An 18,916-nucleotide genomic window follows, 5' to 3' on the forward strand; every position below is an offset into this window, starting at 1 on the left:
TTTTTAAAAAATTCATTACTCCACACAGCAACTCTATGATTATATGTACTATTATTATCTCATCTTACTACTGTGGAAACTGAGGTACAGAGAAGTTACGAAACTTGAGAGGTGAGGATTTGATCAGAAGTTATAGGCTCGGCCAGTCAGCCACACCCTCAAGCCCCAGAGAAGAGGTAGAGAAGCAGCCATTTTATTTGTAGTCTGGAAGGACTGCAAAGCCCGGCATCCCTCGCGGCAGCGGCCCTCTACACACAAAAAATCCCGGCATGCTCCTGAGTGGCCCGAGGTGGAGGCTTCTAGAAGGCGTGACGTGCGTTAGAGAGCGGGCTTGAAGGCGGAGGCCTTTCGGTAGTCGTTGTGGCTGCGGCTGCCAGGCCTGGGGACACGGGCGGCCGAGGCCGCGGTCATAGCCTCCTCGTCTCGGCGGCTGTGGCTGCGCTCGGCCGGCCCTTCAGCGGCCTCCCCCTGAGCAGCACCTCGGACATCCTGCAGCCGCCGCCGCCTGCCTTCCCCGGCCGGGCCTTCCCGCCGGGGGCGGACGGCGCCGAGCTGGCCCCGCGGCCGGGACCCCGCGTCGTCCCCAGCAGCCCCGGCGGGAGTGCGGCGCGCGGACGGTGAGGACCGGTCAGGCGCAGGGCGGGCGGGCAGGTTGGGCGCCCCTACGCGACGGGCGCGGGCTCCTCGCCGTGGCTTGCTCACAGACCCTCCCTCCCCACGACCCTCCGCGGGAGCTTCGCAGCCCAGTTTACAGTTAAAGAAACTGATCCACAGAGACGTTAACTGTAAGTCGCTTTGGGTCGCACAGCCCAGGAGTCCGGTGCTAACCTCGGCCCGACTGCGTCCCCGAGAAGTGAGTCTTTGCCAATTGGAACCTGGGCGACTCGGTCTGGGTGCCCCCTCCGCATGGCCGCTGTTAGTGACAACTTTCAGTGTCTCATCTGCAAAGTATGCCAAGCGTGGGACAGAAGTAGGTCCTCTTAGTGAGATTATGCAAATAAAGTGCTTAGCACAGCTCCTGCCCAGAGAACGTTTTCCCTAGTTTGGTCCTCCGTAATCTGTCTCCCATTACCTTGACAAAACGGCAAGTTGAGATTTCAATGTCCAGGTAAGTCGGGGCAATGCACAGTTAACCCGGCTGACCTGTGATCTGTACCCATCCCACTAGGCTCGGAAAGGGACGTTTGGTATGTGGGGATGAGCAAGATAATTGTAGCAAGAAAGAGGATACTGATACTGAAAGCAGTCTCAAGTACATTTCTCAACTGACTGATTTTTGTTTGTTTCAACAGTGTTTCTGTTCACTGTAAAAAGAAACACAAGCCAGAGGAGGAGGAGGATGAGTAAGTTTCAGTGGCTGTTTATTCACCATTAATTGAACATACGTTACAGACAAATTACTTGTTTGAAAAGGTGAAACATTAGATGAGTGTCTCTGGAAAGTGACATAGAAATTAGTAACAGTATTTGTCTTTTAGAGGAAGTAACAGTGGCAGGCAGACAGGTCAGAGGGAAACTTTGCTCCTTAAATTGTAATGTTTGGATTATGAATCATCTTAGTATCACATGCACAAAGTAGAATAATTTAAAGGATACATATTGAGAAGTCTTTTTTTGGCCAGGCATGGTGGCTCATGCCTGTAATCCCAGCACTTTGGGAGGCCGAGGCGGGTGGATCACGAGGTCAAGAGATCGAGACCATTCTGGTCAACATGGTGAAACCCCGTCTCTACTAAAAAAATACAAAAAAATTAGTTGGGCATAGTGGCGCGCCCCTGTAGTCCCAGCTACTCGGGAGGCTGAGGCAGGAGAATTGCCTGAACCCAGGAGGTGGAGGTTGCGGTGAGCTGAGATTGCGCCATTGCACTCCAGCCTGGGTGACGAGCGAAACTCCATCTCAAAAAAAAAAAAAAAAAAAAAAAAAAAAAGTCGTTTTTTTTTTTTCTTTGAATCAGGGTATCTGTCACCCAAGCTGGAGTGCAGTTGTGTGATCACAGCTCACTGCAGCCTCAAACTCCTTGGGTTCAAATGATCCCTCAGCTTCAGCCTCCTGAATAGCTGAGACTACAGAATGTGCCACCACGCTCAGCTAATTTCTAAAAAAAATTTTTGTAGAGATGGTGTCTCACTATGTTGCCCAGTCTGGTCAAGAACTTCTGCCCTCAAGCAATATTCCCCACTCTAGGATTGCAGTTGTGAACTGTGGCAACAGACCTTATTAAAAAGTCTTTTACTCTACACCCCTAGTTCTCCCTCTGACCAGACAACCCATTACCAGTTTTCCATGTCTCTTTTAGAAGATAATCTAAAAATTTACCAAGTTTACAAGTATTTTTCTTTTTTTTTTCCCCAGCATGGTAGCATCAAGTCTTTTTCTTTCTTTTTTTTTTTGAGACAGTCTCATTCTGTCACTCAGGCTGGAGTGCAGTGGCTGTTGGTTTTTTGTTTGTTTTTTGAGATGGAGTTTAGCTCTTGTTGCCTGGGCTGGAGTGCAATGGTGCAGTCTTGGCTCATGGCAACCTCTGCCTCCCAGGTTCAGGCAATTCTCCTGCCTCAGCCTCCTGAGTAGCTGGGATCACAGGCATGTGGCACCACGTCTGGCTAATTTTTGTTTTTGTTTTTTTTTTTTTTTTGAAATGGAGTTTCGCTCTTGTTACCCAGGCTGGAGTGCAATGGCGCGATCTCGGCTCACCGCAACCTCCGCCTCCTGGGTTCAGGCAATTCTCCTGCCTCAGCCTCCTGAGTAGCTGGGATTACAGGCACGCGCCACCACACCCAGCTAATTTTTTGTATTTTTAGTAGAGACGGGGTTTCACCATGTTGACCAGGATGGTCTCGATCTCTTGACCTCGTGATCCACCCGCTTCGGCCTCCCAAAGTGCTGGGATTACAGGTGTGAGCCACCGCGCCCGGCCGAATTTTTGTATTTTTAATAGAGATAGGGTTTCACCACATTGGCCAGGCTGGTCTCGAACTTCTGACCTGTTATCCACCTGCCTTGGCCTCCCTCCCACAGTGTTGGGATTACAGGAGTGAGCCACCACACCTGGCTGTGGCTGTTTTTTTTTTACCTTTGTAGGAAGATATTGTTCACACTGTGCAACACATTGATCTTTTCAGTTTCCTCTCCTGTAGCTTGTTCTGTGTCAACACATAGAAGTTTATGTAATTTCTCTTTCAATAGTGAGTGGAATTCTGTTGTAGGACTTGGTATAGATAATTAACCAATTTCATATTGATGGATTTCTTTGAGACCGAATCTCGCTCTCTTGCCAGGCTGGAGTGCAGGTGGCGCGATCTTGGTTCATTACAACTTCCGACTCCTGAGTTCAAGCAATTCTTCTGCCTCAGCCTCCAGAGTAGCTGGGATTACAGGCGTCCGCCACCACGCCCAGCTAATTTTTGTATTTTTAGAAGAGACAGGGTTTCACCATGCTGGCCAGGCTGGTCTTGATCTCCTGACCTTGTGATTCGCCCGCCTTGGCCTCCCAAAGTGTTGGGATTACAGGCATGAACCACCTCGCCTGGCCCTGTTGCTGGATTTCTAAGTTATTTCTAATCTTTTGCTATTACAAATCTACCCTGACCATTCTTTTTTTCTTTTTTAAATAAAAAATAGAGGCTGGGCGCGGTGGCTCACGCCTGTAATCCCAGCACTTTGGGAGGCCGAGGCGGGTGGATCACGAGGTCAAGAGATTGAGACCATCCTGGTCAACATGGTAAAACCCCGTCTCTACTAAAAATACAGAAAATTAGCTGGGCATGGTGGCGCGTGCCTGTAATCCCAGCTACTCAGGAGGCTGAGGCAGGAGAATTGCCTGAATCCAGGAGGCGGAGGTTGCGGTGAGCCGAGATGGCGTCATTGCACTCCAGCCTGGGTAACAACAGCGAAACTCCGTCTCAAAATAAAATAATATAAAATAAAATAAAAAGTATAGATAGGGTGTCACCATATTGGCCAGGCTGGTCTCGAACTCCTGACCTCAGGTGATCCACCCATGTCGGCCTCCCAAAGTGCTGGGATTACAGGCGTGAGCCACCATGCCTGGCCAGCCTGACCATTCTTTTGAAGTTCTTTGCGTGTGTTTGCAAGTATATGAATTGAATGGATTCCTTGATGTGGAATTGCTGGGTCTTAAAGTGTGTACATTTAATTTTTTTTTTTTTTTTTTTGAGACGGAGTTTCGCTCTTGTTACCCAGGCTGGAGTGCAATGGCACGATCTCGGCTCACCGCAACCTCCATCTCCTGGGTTCAAGCAATTCTCCTGCCTCAGCCTTCTGAGCAGCTGGGACTACAGGCATGCGCCACCATGCCCAGCTAATTTTTGTATTTTTAGTAGAGACAGGGTTTCACCATGTTGACCAGGATGGTCTCGATTTCTTGACCTGGTGATCCACCTGTCTCGGCCTCCCAAAGTGCTGGGATTATAGGCGTGAGCCACTGTGCCCAGCCAATTTTTTTTTTTTTTTTTTATGGAGTTTCACTCTTGTTGCCCAGGCTGGAGTGCAATGGCACGATCTCAGCTCACCGCAACCTCCATCTCCTGGGTTCAAGCAATTCTCCTGCCTCAGCCTCCCGAGTAGCTGGGATTACAGGCACGTGCCACCAAGTCCAGCTAATTTTTGTGTTTTTAGTAGAGATGGGGTGTCACCATATTGACCAGGATGGTCTTGATCTCTTGACCTCATGATCCACCCACCTCGGCCTCCCAAAGTACTGGGATTACAGGCGTGAGCCACCGCGCCCGGCCTAGCTAAACATTCTTAATGCTTTCTTAGGAGTTAAAACTAATTATAAACCAAACGTTTTGTTTAGTAGTTGATTGTATTAAAAAATCTAGGTTTGGCTGGGCACGATGGCTCACACCTGTAATACCAGCACTTTGGGAGGCTGAGGTGAGCAGATCACAAGCTCAAGAGATCAAGACCATCCTGACCAACATGGTGAAACCCCATCTCTACTAAAATACAAAAATGAGTTGGATGTGGTGGCACGCACCTATAGTCCCAGCTACTCAGGAGACTGAGGCAGAATTGCGTGAACCCAGGAGGCAGAGGTTGCAGTGAGTTGAGATCTCAATACCTCACACTCCAGCCTGGCACCTGGTGACAAACATATATATGTTTGAGAGATCTGTTAGTTGTCAGATTTTATATTGCCAGAGACTTTAGTTGGATTTCACAGACTTAACATGGAATAGAAATTTCTTTTTGTAAAATACATGCCTTTTCCTCTGACCCTCAGTTTAGAGAATCAGAGGCTATGGTAGCCATCGGTAATTTTTTTTTTTTTTTTTGGTTGTAGAGCTGTATTCTGGCCTTGAGACGGTACTTGCTGATGCCCAGGCAATAAAATACTTTTGGTCTACATACATAATAGAACAGGACTGATTGACTATTCAGCTTGTTTCAGACAGCTTTCAGCTAAACACTGGGTATATCATAGTGCTTGCAAATACTAGTTTGTGGTAAGCTCTTGAAGAGTTGAACCTCCTTAAGAAGGTTCAGGGAGTTAGTAAAAATGGGATGGAGGTGAGATTCAGGAGCTGTAGTGACACTTTGGAGAAGCCAGGTTAGTTTTTCTAGTTCCTAGTTTCCAAATTAAAAAAAATAATAATAAAGTAATGGATTTGATGAATTCTAAAGTTTCTATGAAGTACAAATTTGTTTGGGATGTGAAGACAGTATGTTGCAAAGTGGGAGAAAATTGGACCCCACAATTCGTTGGACACTGTTAGAGCCTCTGAAGTTTTGAAGGGGACCAAGAAATTAATACTGTCACCCACACCTGTGGTATTAATACTTTGAACAAACCTCATGAGATATACATTTTTGCCCTAAGGGAATATAGAATGGCTGCCAGACCATCTCCCCATATGTTTGATGGAGCAGTCACAGTATGATAAAATATGACGCTGAATGGCTGACTTTTGGTTTTTTGATTTCTTTTTTCTTTTTTTTTTTTTTTTTTTGGTTTGTGGTGGGTTCTCGCTGTGTTGCCCAAGGTGGTCTTTGAACTCTGGTCTCAAGTGATCCTCCCACCTCAGCCACTCCAAGTGCCCATATTTCAGATGTAAGCCACCATGCCCAGCTGACTTTTGGTTTCTTTACTTCCCACTTAACCTTTCCAGAGCTAAATAAGCAGGAATGACTTCTTTTTTTTTTTTTTTTTGAGACGGAGTTTCGCTCTTGATACCCAGGCTGGAGTGCAATGGCGCGATCTCGGCTCACCGCAATCTCCGCCTCCTGGGTTCAGGCAATTCTCCTGCCTCAGCCTCCTGAGTAGCTGGGATTACAGACACGCGCCACCGTGCCCAGCTAATTTTTTGTATTAGTAGAGACGGGGTTTCACCATGTTGACCAGGATGGTCTCGATCTCTTGACCTCGTGATCCACCCGCCTCGGCCTCCCAAAGTGCTGGGATTACAGGCTTGAGCCGCCGCGCCCGGCCAGGAATGACTTCTTTAAGCTCCCACATCGAAAACTATCTGAGCAGGCAAAATCTTGCGGGTGCATTTTTACCTGGCAGAGAGCAGTAGAAGAAAACATTTCAGTGTGGCTATGAGAATAACAGGGAAAAAGTGCAGTATTTTCCATCATATAATCACAAACTGTCAAAAAACTAGTTTTTTTAATATAAAAATTTGATTGGAGATAGGGATAATATACATTTCATTTTTGTTAGTTGGGATTTTCATTGAATTTTTTTCTTTTTTTCAGTTGTCCAGTAAGAAAGAAAAGGATAACTGAAGCAGAGCTCTGTGCTCGTCCTAATGACTGGATTCTTTGTGCACATCAGGATGTAGAGGGGCATGGAGTAAATCCCTGCACTAGTGGCCTTTCCGTACCTGGGATATTAGATGTTATTTGTGAAGAAATGGATCAGACAACTGGAGAACCACAGTGTGAAGCTGCCCAAAGGAAGCTTCAGGAGATTGAGGACAGGTAAATGGGCAGTGTATATAGCTGGTTTTTTGCTGTTCTCTTGTAATATCTCAACTCATTTAAGTTAGTTCTATTTATCATTTGGTGATAACATGATGGTTAGCCTCTCAGAAAAACTATGGAAGTCAGAGAATTCAAAGTGTGTGCCCTTTTTTTTGAGACCGAGTTTCACTTTTGTTACCTAGGATGGAGTGCAATGGCACGATCTCAGCTCACTCTAACCTCTGCCTCCCAGGTTCAAGCTATTCTCCTGCCTCAGCATCCAGAGTAGCTGGGATTACAGGCATGCACCACCATGCCTGGCTAATTTTGTATTTTTAGTACAGACAGGGTTTCACCGTGTTGGTCAGGCCAGTCTTGAATTCCTGACCTCAGATGATTTGCCCACCTTGGCCTCCCAAAGTGCTGGGATTATAGGCATGAAGCACCATGCCCAGCTGCTTTTTTTTTTTTTTTTTAAATTGAGACAGGGTCTTGCTTTGTCACCCACGTTGGAGCGCAGTGGTTCACTGCAGTCTTGACCTCCCAGGCTCAACCCATCCGCCCACCTCAGCCTCCCAAATAGCTGGGACTGTTCGCATACACTACCACACCTGGCTAATCTTTGTATCTTTTGCAGAGATAGGGTTTCGCCATGTTGCCCAGGCTGGTCATGAATTCCTGGGCTTAAGCAAGCTGCTTGCCTTGGCCTTCCAAAGTTTATGCGTTTATTTATTAATTAATTTACTTATTTTTGAGGTGGAGTTTTGCCTAGAGTACAATGGCATGATCTCAGCTCACTGCAACCTTTGCTTCCTGGGTTCAAGCGATTAACCTGCCTCAACCTCCCAAGTAGCTGGGATTATAGGTGGCTGCCACCAGACCTGGCTAATTTTTTTTGAATTTTTAGTAGAGACAGGGTTTCGCCATGTTGGCCAGGCTGATCTCAAAACTCCTGACCTCAGGTGATCCACCCATCTCAGCCTCCCAAACTGCTGGGATTACTGGCGTGAGCCATCGCGCCTGGCCCTGAAGTGTATGCTTTTTTTTTTGTTTGTTTGTTTTAAGACAGAGTCTTGCTCTGTTGCTCAGGCTGGAGTGCAGTGGCACAACTCTGCTCACTGCAACCTCTGCCTCTCGGGTTCAAGTGATTGTCCTGCCTCAGCCTCGTGAGTAGCTGGGATTACAGGTTTGCACCACCACACCCAGCTAAATTTTGTATTTGTATTAGAGACAGGGTTTCATCATGTTGGTCAGGCTGGTCTCGAACTCCTGATTTTGTGATCCACCCACCTCGGCCTCCCAAAGTGGTGGGATTATGGGTGTGAGCCACCACGCCCGGCCAAGTGTATGCTTTTTTTTTTTTTTTTTTTTTTTTTTTTTTTGAGACGGAGTTTCGCTCTTTTTACCCAGGCTGGAGTGCAATGGCGCGATCTCGGCTCACCGCAACCTCCGCCTCCTGGGTTCAGGCAATTCTCCTGCCTCAGCTTCCTGAGTAGCTGGGATTACAGGCACGCGCCACCATGCCCAGCTAATTTTTTGTATTTTTAGTAGAGACGGGGTTTCACCATGTTGACCAGGATGGTCTTGATCTCTTGACCTTGTGATCCACCTGCCTCGGCCTCCCTAGGTGCTGGGATTACAGGCGTGAGCCACCACGCCCAGCCAAGTGTATGCTTTTAAAGTGAATTCTTCTCATAGATCTAATTTTTTTTTTTTTTTTTTTTGAGACAGAGTTTCGCTCTTGTTACTCAGGCTGGAGTGCAATGGCGCGATCTCGGCTCACCGCAACCTCCGCCTCCTGGGTTCAGGCAATTCTCCTGCCTCAGCCTCCTGAGTAGCTGGGATTACAGGCACGCGCCACCGTGCCCAGCTAATTTTTTGTATTTTTAGTAGAGACGGGGTTTCACCATGTTGACCAGGATGGTCTCGATCTCTTGACCTCATGATCCACCCGCCTCGGCCTCCCAAAGTGCTGGGATTACAGGCGTGAGCCACCGTGCCCGGCCAGATCTAATTTTTTTTTTTAAGACGGAGTCTCACTCTTGCCCCGGGTGGAGTGTAGTCACTCACTGCAACCTCTGCCTCCTGGGTTCAAGTGATTCTCCTGGCTCAGCCTCCCGAGTAGCTGGGACTACAGGCACCCACCACCAAGCCCAGCTAAGTTTTGTGTTTTTAGTAGAGATAGAGTTTCACCATATTGGCCAGGCTGGTCTTGAACTCTTGACCTTCTTATCCGCCCGCCAGGGGCTTCCAATGTGCTGGGATTACAGGCGTAAGCCACCACGCCTGGCCTGAGTATACTTTTTATACTCAGTTATAGCTTTATTTTTTGCTTGGTCTATTGCTGTATTATTGCTTTTGTCCTTTTTTTATTTTTAAAATTTTGTCCAAATACTAGAATATATATAATAGCTTGACTAGATATTTTTTCTTTCTTTGCTTCTGCTGCCTTAATTGATTTAGGATAATTGATGAAGATGAAGAAGTTGAAGCTGACAGAAATGTTAACCATCTTCCCAGTCTTGTCCTTTCTGATACCATGAAAACAGGTTTGAAGAGGGAATTTGATGAAGTTTTTACAAAGAAAATAATTGAATCTTTGTAAGTTTTGGTACCTGATTTCTAATTAATTATGATACTGGAGGGAAAACCCAATGTTTAGATTCTGCCTATCCTATCCTAGTCAGCTCTTTTTATCTCCTGATCACCAGGCAATTGGAGATTGGCTTTCTTTTAGTCCATTAGGGGTGAGCAAAGTGCTTTGCAAGTAGGGATTTGAAGTATGGGGAAGTGGCTGCCTTGCCTACTTACTCTTTGGTTCCTTTGAAGACCTGAAATGCACTGCAGTCTATGATACTTGGAAATGGGATGATTGGCAAGAGAGCCCACTCTCTCAAGTTCTTGTGATAGGATATATAAACCACATTTCAAAGGCTCCTGTTACCTGGCTTTCTAAGTTATCCAGGAACAACATTGAAGCCTAGGAAACAAAAATTAAAGTGACCCAGCAGTCAAAGTAGTTACTGCAAAGACTGCAAAACAAAGCTCATATTCTTGGCTCATAGCATAGTCCTTCCAGGCCTTTGGTAGAGCTATTTTGCTCTTAATCTAAACAGTTTATGAGCTCAGTTATCTTGTTTCCTAGATCATCAGAGTAGAAGCAGAAATAGAAAATGAGAGTAGATCAAACTAGGGAACTGTGACTACAGTGAGGACAAGAAAGTAAACTGGAAAGCAAACACAATAACCTAAAAAGTAAAGTGGCCTTGGGCCGGTGAGTAATGATTAGCCCTGTAATCCTGTAGTCCCTGAAGCCTCCATGATCTCAAATTGTCATTATTCACTATGTAAAATAGTAGGGGAGTTAGTTATAAAGTGCCATTTAGATATTGCCTACAAAGACTTTAAATCTAGTTGGTACTCAATGAGGGTAAGTTTCAGGTATCTGGAAAAGCCTCTTAGGACGCCAGTCTCAGTGAGGCCAGATAGATGAGACATTACTGCCTTTGGTTACAGTGGAGATGATTTGTGCTCAGAGGTTCAGCAGCTATTTGGTTTTTGATCACAGAGGTTTTGCATTAGGGTCCTAGCTTGAGCTTATAATTAACTACCTAGCCCTAAGGGTGGATAAATAGTTTAGCCAGAATTAAGCTGGTCACATTGCCCTCCAGCCTAAAACATAGCACTTTCTGCTCTTGGTAGTTTTCCAGAAGCTAGCCTTGGAGGGTGTTTTCGTTGTTTTAAAGTTTTATTTTTGCTTTGTCAGACACCATCCCTGACACAGTGTGTGTGTGTAACATAGTCATTTTGCCTTAACCATGAAGTGTTTTTTTTTTTTTAATTTTTAATTTTTTTTATTTTTGAGGCAGGGTCTCACCCTGTCGCCCAGGCTGGGGTGCAGTGGCATGATCACAGCTCACCACAGCCTTGACTTCCCGGGCTCAGGTGATCTACCTCAGCCTCCGGAGTAGCTGGTACTGCAGGCATCTGCCACCACACCAAGCTAATTTTTGTATTTTTTGTAGAGCTGAGATTTGCCACATTGCCCAGACTGTTCGCTAACTCCTGGGCTCAAACCATCTGCCTGCCTTGGCCTCCCAGAGGGCTAGGATTATAGGCGTGAGCCACCACGACCAGCCCATGAATCATTATACTTTGTACCTGAACTAAGCAAAAAGCATCTGAAATACTTTTAAATATGTTTGTCCAGTGTTTCCTTTTCATTTATAATGATTTAGTGTAAGCTAGCTGCCCATATCAAATATTAACCACAATTTTAAAAAATTTCTAACAATCAAGGGCTCTATGTTATCACATTGGATGTTTAAATACTTATAATCACAGCATCATTACAACCACACGATTTGATTACACATGCATGTTGAAGTGTGCAATTTTATGTATTTGAGGGGCCTTCTAAAGGTCAGTTGGAGCCAGGCATGGCGGTGTGTGCCTGTAGTCCTAATTACTAGGAAGGCTGAAGTGGGTAGATTGCTTGAGCCCAGGAGTTAAAGGCTGCAGTGAGCTATGATTGTGTCACTGTACTCCACCCTGGACAACACAGCAAGACTTCATCTCTCTCTTTTTTTTTTCTTTTAATTTTTTTTTTTTTTTTAGAAACGGGGTCTTGCTATGTTGTCCAGGCTGGAGTGCAGTGGCTATTCACAGGCGCGATCCCACTACTGATCAGCACGGGAGTTTTGACCTGTTCTGTTTCCGACCTGGGCTGGTTCACCCCTCCTTAGGCAACCTGGTGGTCCCCCGCTCCCGGGAGGTCACCATATTGATGATGAACTTTGTGTGGACACCCAATCGGCATAGCGCACTACAGCCCAAAACTCCTGGGCTCAAGCGATCCTCCCACCTCAGCCTCCCGAGTAGCTGGGACTACAGGCACGCGCCACCATGCCCGGCAAGACCTCATCTCTTTAAAAAAAAAAAAAAAAAAAAAAGGAAAGAAAGTCAAGATCAGTTTGTATGTTCTGAATCTCCTGTTTTGATACCATTAGTCCTTAAGGTATTAGGTAATGTTTGCTTTTCAACATACAGTTTTTATGTCCTAAAATTTTTTTATAAAAATCTGTATTTTATGTCTTAGGAGCCGTCCTTCCATGGAGCTTGTTCTCTGGAAATCCCTCCCTGAACTCCTTTCTGATAAGCCAAAGCCATCCTCTAATGCTAAAAACTATACAGGAGAGAGCCAAGATAAACATGCAGGTGCTGGCACTGCCTTCCCTCAGAGAACTGAACTGGTTTTGGAACCTCGGCAAACAGGGATGTCTCTTTATAATAGTTTGGAGACGGCTACTAGCACAGAAGAAGAGATGGAACTCTAGAAGCCAATTTCTACACTAGAGTCAAATGTTAGGAGAATCCTATGTTCGGTTATGAGCCTCTTTGCATACTATAGGGACTTGAAAGTTTTATGAAACAGATGTAATAATATCTCCACCTGTGATTTGGGGGTGGGACTCTCATTTTGGGTAGCCATTTATTGAATTCAACTTTTTGCCAAGGAAGTTTGTCTCAAGGGAAAAGCAGTTTTCTGTAGGGCTTATTAGAGGAATGCTTGTTTACAGTCTCTTCAAAGGCAAGTATAGAAGCTGTATGTGTAAGAGTGACTTAAGTCATATGTCACATTGTCTAGACTATTCAGACACTTGGAGAATATGCTCCTTGAATTAAAAAAGATGATTAAGAAAGAAGGATGCTCCTACTACAACTGTATCCTGACAGTTAAGTCACAGCCTAGTTTGTAGATATGAGCTGTTTACAGTGGTGACTATATAATTGGGGAGAAGGAGGGAAGAGAGCAGTAGCTTAAATCTGTTGCTAAGAAATTTAATTTCTTAACGAACTGTAATTTAGTTATCAATTCAATACAGCTCTGTTGATTAAATAGCAATAGTATTGTGGCTCTCTTCTTTGACTCTGAAAATGCAATGAAAATACACAGAAAGTTTTTCCTTCAAGGCTTTTTTGCTTTGTGGCACTGTTGCTCCTTGGTTTCCCTTGCATAATAGATAAGCCCAGTTATTCAGTGATGTTTACAAATTAATTGACTTTGAGTGATAGTTAAAAGATTATGAGGTAACCCATCTGCAAATTACCTGTGGGGGAAGCATCCTTCAGTTCATCCTAAGAAAGCGCTTTGTCAGCTAAACCCAGCATTGATGACTTTAGTAATTAAAAACAAAAACATTTATCGTTTTATTATCCTTTTATTTTTTTTTTTTCCACCACAACTTCCACCTCCCAGGTTCAAACGATTCTCCTGCCTCAGCCTCCCAAGTAGCTGGGATTACAGGCACCTGCCACCATGCCCAACTAATTTTTGTATTTTTAGTAGAGACGGGCTTTTGCCATGTTGGCCAGACTGGTCTCGAACTCCTGACCTCAGGTGATCTGTCTACCCCAGCCTCCCAAAATGCTGGGATTGTAGACATGAGCCACCGTGCCCAGCCAGCAAGTTGTTTTTAAATATTAATTTAGGAAACAGTGAATGATTAGCTGAAAATACATGAGCAGGTGACATTGAGGTTTCTTGAAATAGCCAATTTGACTGGTGCTTAGACTATTGTGCAGTAAGCCTAAAAGGTCATGGAGAATCGCTTCCTGCTAGCAGGAAGCCTTCATCTTGAGTACCTAAACTAGGTTCCTAGTGTCCTTTGAGGATAGCCAGGTTTGCAATTTTTAGTTTCTCAGGAAGAGTTCTTCTGTGTGGCAGGGACTGATAGGGCAAAGTAAAATAACAATTTCTTTATTGCTACAGAGTATCCACTAAAAGTTATTAAATGAGTGTAATGGTATAATGCCCTTCCATCACACAACAGGACACCATCCCAGTTTTGTTTTCTAGGTTTCTTTTCCCTTTGTAGGAATCAGATACCTTTGTAGAAAAAAATGGCTTATGTCACATAAAGGTGAGTTTTTAGAAACCATCTTCCAGGTGTTTTTGAAACCCTTACTGAAATCCCTCCCCTTGTTACAGATGGCGTAGAAGTCACAAGTCTATTAATTGGACTGTTGCTTCTTTGCATGTTCCTGCTTTCTCTGTCTGGATAGTCAGGAAAAGATTTAATGTTTAATATTTAAACAAAATATTTAATGTCTATACAGTAAAATTATTCAAACTTCAAATCAGTATTGAAAGCAGTTGGAAACCAGCTAATAGTTTCTTAATCTCATATTTTGAGATGAATGTAAAGTGTATTATTTTGAAATGTGCAAGTGTTTGATTCATGTCGTTTGATAAACTTCTGCCTTGTAGTCATTGTTTAATGGGACCAACTTGTAAAGTTTGTAACCTTAAATAAATCTCCGTGCTAAAAAATGTGTTCTAGTGCAACACAAAAACGTGAAGTGACTGCCCAGAGGTGGAGTTAGTGTTAAGGTAGAAAGGGAGATGACAGCTTTCTGAAGAAGGACCTAAAGCACTAAGATTGTCTTCTGTAGTAATTGTTGGGCAGGCTTCTGACTAAAGGTCTTACGATGAAAAGGAAGAAAAGAGCCCCCCAACAAGGCTCTGTTACTACTGGCGAATGTAGGATAGAATTAAGATTCTGTTAATTAAAATCCAAACAGCGCTTATTTCAGGAGTCAAGTTACCTGACAAGATAATTACTTCCGCAGGATAATTGATGTTTTTTGTTCTTTTTTTGGACTTTATCTTCTTGCATAATGTTTGTACAAAAATTGTTTTCTTCATCCATGTGGTGCTTATTCATCTGAGCCGTCTCCACAGTCCCAATGCCTCTGCTTTTTGTTTTACTTTTGTAGCATAAGGTTTTTGCTTTTGCTTTTGCCTTAAGATTTCCCTAGGGAGTTACCAGGCTTTTCATTTTGTATAGCTTTTGCAGCATGGATCAAACATTGGCTTACTATGCTAATGTGTGAAGAGAAAAAATTATCTAAAGCAGGTGAGCTTTAATGAACAAATGTGTATTTTATCTGAGTTTGAGTAGGGTGCGTTTGGTTTTTGTTTTTTTGGGGTTTTTGTAATTAATATGAAGAATGTCCAGTTTCATAAATATTAATCACTTAAAAAATGCTATTTTTTGAAAAAGTACACATGTAAAATTTAGAAAAATAACTAAGGTGGGGGCTAGAACCATAAGAATATTTACCAGCAGATTCATTTATTATTTTGGATTTGGAACTTGGCTTTGTTTTTCAATAGTGACAAGAATGGTTCAGTTCTAGAATGTTCTGGAAGATGCTGTTAATTTTACTTTAAAATGAGAATCTGATGTTTCTGTATTTTATTTTCAATAAAACTTAAGTGTTTTGGACTTTTGAGATATTTGTATTTCTGCACTTAAATAATGAAATCAGATATCTCCTTTCCTCTGAATTATAGTTGAAGCAGCATTTATATCAGTGAGGGACTTAAATTTATCCTGAAAGGATGCTTATGTTGGGATAAAGCTAAGTTTCGTATTTGAATTAGCTATTCTCAGACTAGGCAGGCTATGTGTTGCCATTCTAAAACCCATAGACTGCTATCTACTCAGAGCAATTCGCTGCTATTGTTAGTATTTAGATGGCAGTGGTAACTGTGTATTCAAAAATGTTCAGATGGGCCAGGTATGTATGATGGTGCACTCCTGTAATCCCAGCATTTTGCGAGGCCGAGGCAGGAGGATCACTTAAGGCTAGGAGAGACCAGACTGGGCAATGTTAGCAAGACCTTGTCTCTACAAAAAAGAAAAAGGTGTGTATATATATTATATATATGTATATGTATGTCTCCAAATGTAGAGTTGGAAATGACATGGAGTTCACAGAGAGGGCGTTAGGTTGGGGATCTTTGAAAATGGGGACTGGAAAACCCAGTGATGTTCACTTACATGGTTGTTCCTTTCTTTTTTTTTTTTCTTTTTGAGACGGAGTTTACCTCTTGTTGCCCAGACTGGAGTGCAATGGCGCAATCTTGACTCACTGCAACCTCCACCTCCCGGGTTAAGCGATTCTCCTGCCTCAGCCTTTTTAGTAGCTGTGATTACAGGTGCCCGCTATCACACCGAGCCTAATTTTTGTATTACTAGTAGAGACAGGGTTTCTCCATGTTAGTCACACTGGTCTTGAACTCCTGACCTTAGGTTATCCGTCCACCTTGGCCTCCCAAACTGTTGGGATTACAGGCGTGAGCCACCGCCCCTGGCTGGTTGTTCCTTTCTTAAGACTTGGCAGGTCACTGGGTGGCAGTATTGCCTGCATATTTACATTCTTTGATAAATGCATTTCTGATTTGGTTGGCGGGGGAGTTAAGTTTGGGATACAATTACAAAAGCATGAAAATTAATGAATATTTGGAAGTCACAGCTAAAAATTAGCTAATTGCAGGTTTGGAAACTAAAGCCTAAGTACATCATGTCATCTAGTTCCTCAAGTCAGTGTTCTTTCCACTTGACCGGTTGGTTTTAGAGTCTTTGCAGCAATACCTAAGATGTCATTTAGATTTCATTGAAATAATAATATAGTTAACAGTCTAACATTAAACTCAGCAGTCTAACATTAAACTCCTTGAGGAAATACGGTTTAGTATGTATCACTTTGGCACAAATCTTCTAGCTATGTTAATTACCTAGTTCCTCAGATTACCAGTAGCATTTTAGAGATGAGGTAGTTGTAGTTAGAATAGTATTTGGATTATAGCTGCAGCAAGACAATGATGTTTGGTTGGGTGCTGTAGCTCATGCTTATAATCCCAGCACTTTGGGAGGAGGCCGAAGTTGGAAAATTGCTTAAAGCCCTCAAGTTTGAGATCGGCCTGGTGGGAGGATGGCTTGAGTCCAGGAGTTAGAGCCTGCAGTGAGCCATGATTTTGCCATTGCACTTCCGCCTGGATAACTGAGACCCTGTCTCAAAAAAAAAAAAAATGGGGGGAAGGGGCTGGGGAAAAGATTATAAAAAAAAGATCAGTGTTTTCTTTCAACAACTGTTTGCTAGGTAAACAAGCCAGTCTTCCTGTTTCTTTTTTATTTCTTCATGATTTATGTATTTATTTTTTAGAGATGGGGTCTCACTTTGTTGCCCAAGCTGGTCTCAAACTGGACTCAAGCCATCCTCCCACCTTGGCCTCCCAAAGTGCTGGGATTATAGATGTGAACCACCATGACTGGCCGTCTTCCTGTTTCTTAATGAAATTTATAAGTCACAAGAATAAAGATTGAATTCTTTTTTTTTTTGTTGAGACGGAGTTTCGCTCTTGTTACCCAGGCTGGAGTGCAATGGCGCGATCTTGGCTCACTGCAACCTCCGCCTCCTGGGTTCAAGCAATTCTGCCTCAGCCTCCTGAGTAGCTGGGATTACAGGCGTATGCCACCATGTCCAGCTAATTTTTGTATTTTTAGTAGAGATGGGGTTTCACCATGTTGACCAGGATGGTCTCGATCTCTTGACATTGTGATCCACCCACCTTGGCCAAGATTGAATTCTTAAGAGACTAGAATGTAACTGATAGTTTAAAGTGTGCCTGGAGTAAGTAGTATTACCTTCTGCCTATAGTTCTGTCCCTATTTTCTCTCTGCTCCAATAGCATATCTAGTAGAAAACAAGGGAGGGGGCCAGGTGCAGTGGCTCATGCCTGTAATCCCAGCATTTTGTGAGGCTGAGGCAAGTAGATCACTTGAGGTCAGGAGTTTGAGACCAACCTGGCTAACATAGTGAAACCCTGTTTCTACTAAAAATTAAGAATTTGTTGGGTGTGATGGCAGGTGCCTGTAATCCCAGTTACTCAGGAGGCTGAGACAGAAGAATTGCTTGAACCCAGGAGGTGGAGGTTGCCATGAGCTGAGATGGTGCCACTGCACTGCAGCCTGGACGAGAGTTAAATTCAGTCTTAAACAAAAAACAGCAAGGAGAGAAAGAGATTGGTGTGACAAGGCCTAGGCATCTTACCACTTGCCTCTTCAATCTCAGTTATGAGATAACCCTCTGTTCCCTGCAACATGCATGAAAAGAAAAATAGATTTAAAAAAAAAACCCTCTGCATTTAATGGAAATCTTACTTTGGTTTTGTAGGAGTATCTTGATTTTTGGTTCTAACCATTAAATTTGGTGTTTCAGTATGAAAATATCCGTGAATACCAGGTGTTTTCTCAAGGCTGAGCATTGTTTAGTAATTTCTACCCATCTATGCAGGAAATGAAAACCCTGATACTCTACACAGGTTATATATGTCCTGCCTGTCCTGTTAGTACAGCTGCCTCTTTCATGTGATGTCATTGAATATAAATAACTTAAGCCTCAACCTTCAGATGCTTGTGCTATAATGATAGAGGCTAAAGTACATCTGTAATTACATCTGCCTATACAATCCCTAAATAGATTCTTGGCACTAAGGTTTGCAGAGTTATAGAAATTCAGGTGAGATAAAGTTTTCAATCATGGGGTCAGCTGGAGGCTGTTTTTATAATACAGAAACTTTTTTTGTTTTAGGCGGTCTTGCTTTGTCACCCAGTCTGGAGTGCAGCGCTGCTTATCTTGGCTGACTGCAACCTCCACCACTTGGCCTCCTGAGTAGCTGGGATCACCGGTGCACACCACCATGCCTATTTTTTTTTTTACTTTTGGTGGAGACAGGGTTTTGCCATGTTGTCCAGGCTGGTCTTGAACTCAGCTCAAGCAATCTGCTGGCCTCAGCCTCCCAAAGTGCTGGGATTATAGGTATGAGCCACTGTGCCTGGCCTATAAATTTCTTAAGAAACTTAAGAGCCTAAGCAAGCTTGCATTGTGGTCTGGCTTCAGTGACCAGATCTTGAAGGCAGCTGACTTGCCTCCAGCTACTATACCAAAGGTATTCCTATTCCTTTTTTTTTTTTTGGAGATAGTTTTACTCTTGTTGGAGCGAAATGGAGTGCAATTGTACAATTTCGGCTCACTGCAACCTCTGCCTCCTGGGTTCAAGCAATTCTGTCTCAGCCTCCCAAGTAGCTGGGATTATAGGCATGTGCCATCATGCCTGGCTAATTTTGTATTTTTAGT

At 43.7% G+C, this 18,916-nt stretch overlaps 1 protein-coding gene across 1 annotated transcript; it reads left to right on the top strand.

Moving 5' to 3' along the window:
- Positions 1 to 983: 983 nt before the first annotated feature.
- On the top strand, positions 984 to 15,219 carry CCDC117 (coiled-coil domain containing 117). Its single transcript, XM_064367876.1, has 4 exons — positions 984 to 1,343; positions 6,722 to 6,946; positions 9,392 to 9,529; positions 12,027 to 15,219. The coding sequence occupies exons 2-4, from the start codon at positions 6,879 to 6,881 to the stop codon at positions 12,262 to 12,264; spliced, it is 444 nt and encodes a 147-aa protein (XP_064223946.1). The 5' UTR covers positions 984 to 1,343; positions 6,722 to 6,878; the 3' UTR covers positions 12,265 to 15,219.
- Positions 15,220 to 18,916: the final 3,697 nt, after the last annotated feature.

Source organism: Aotus nancymaae, unplaced genomic scaffold (assembly GCF_030222135.1).
Source record: "Aotus nancymaae isolate 86718 unplaced genomic scaffold, 86718_ANA_hifiasm-v0.15.2.pri h1tg000076l, whole genome shotgun sequence".
In the NCBI taxonomy this organism is placed as follows: Eukaryota; Metazoa; Chordata; class Mammalia; order Primates; family Aotidae; genus Aotus; species Aotus nancymaae.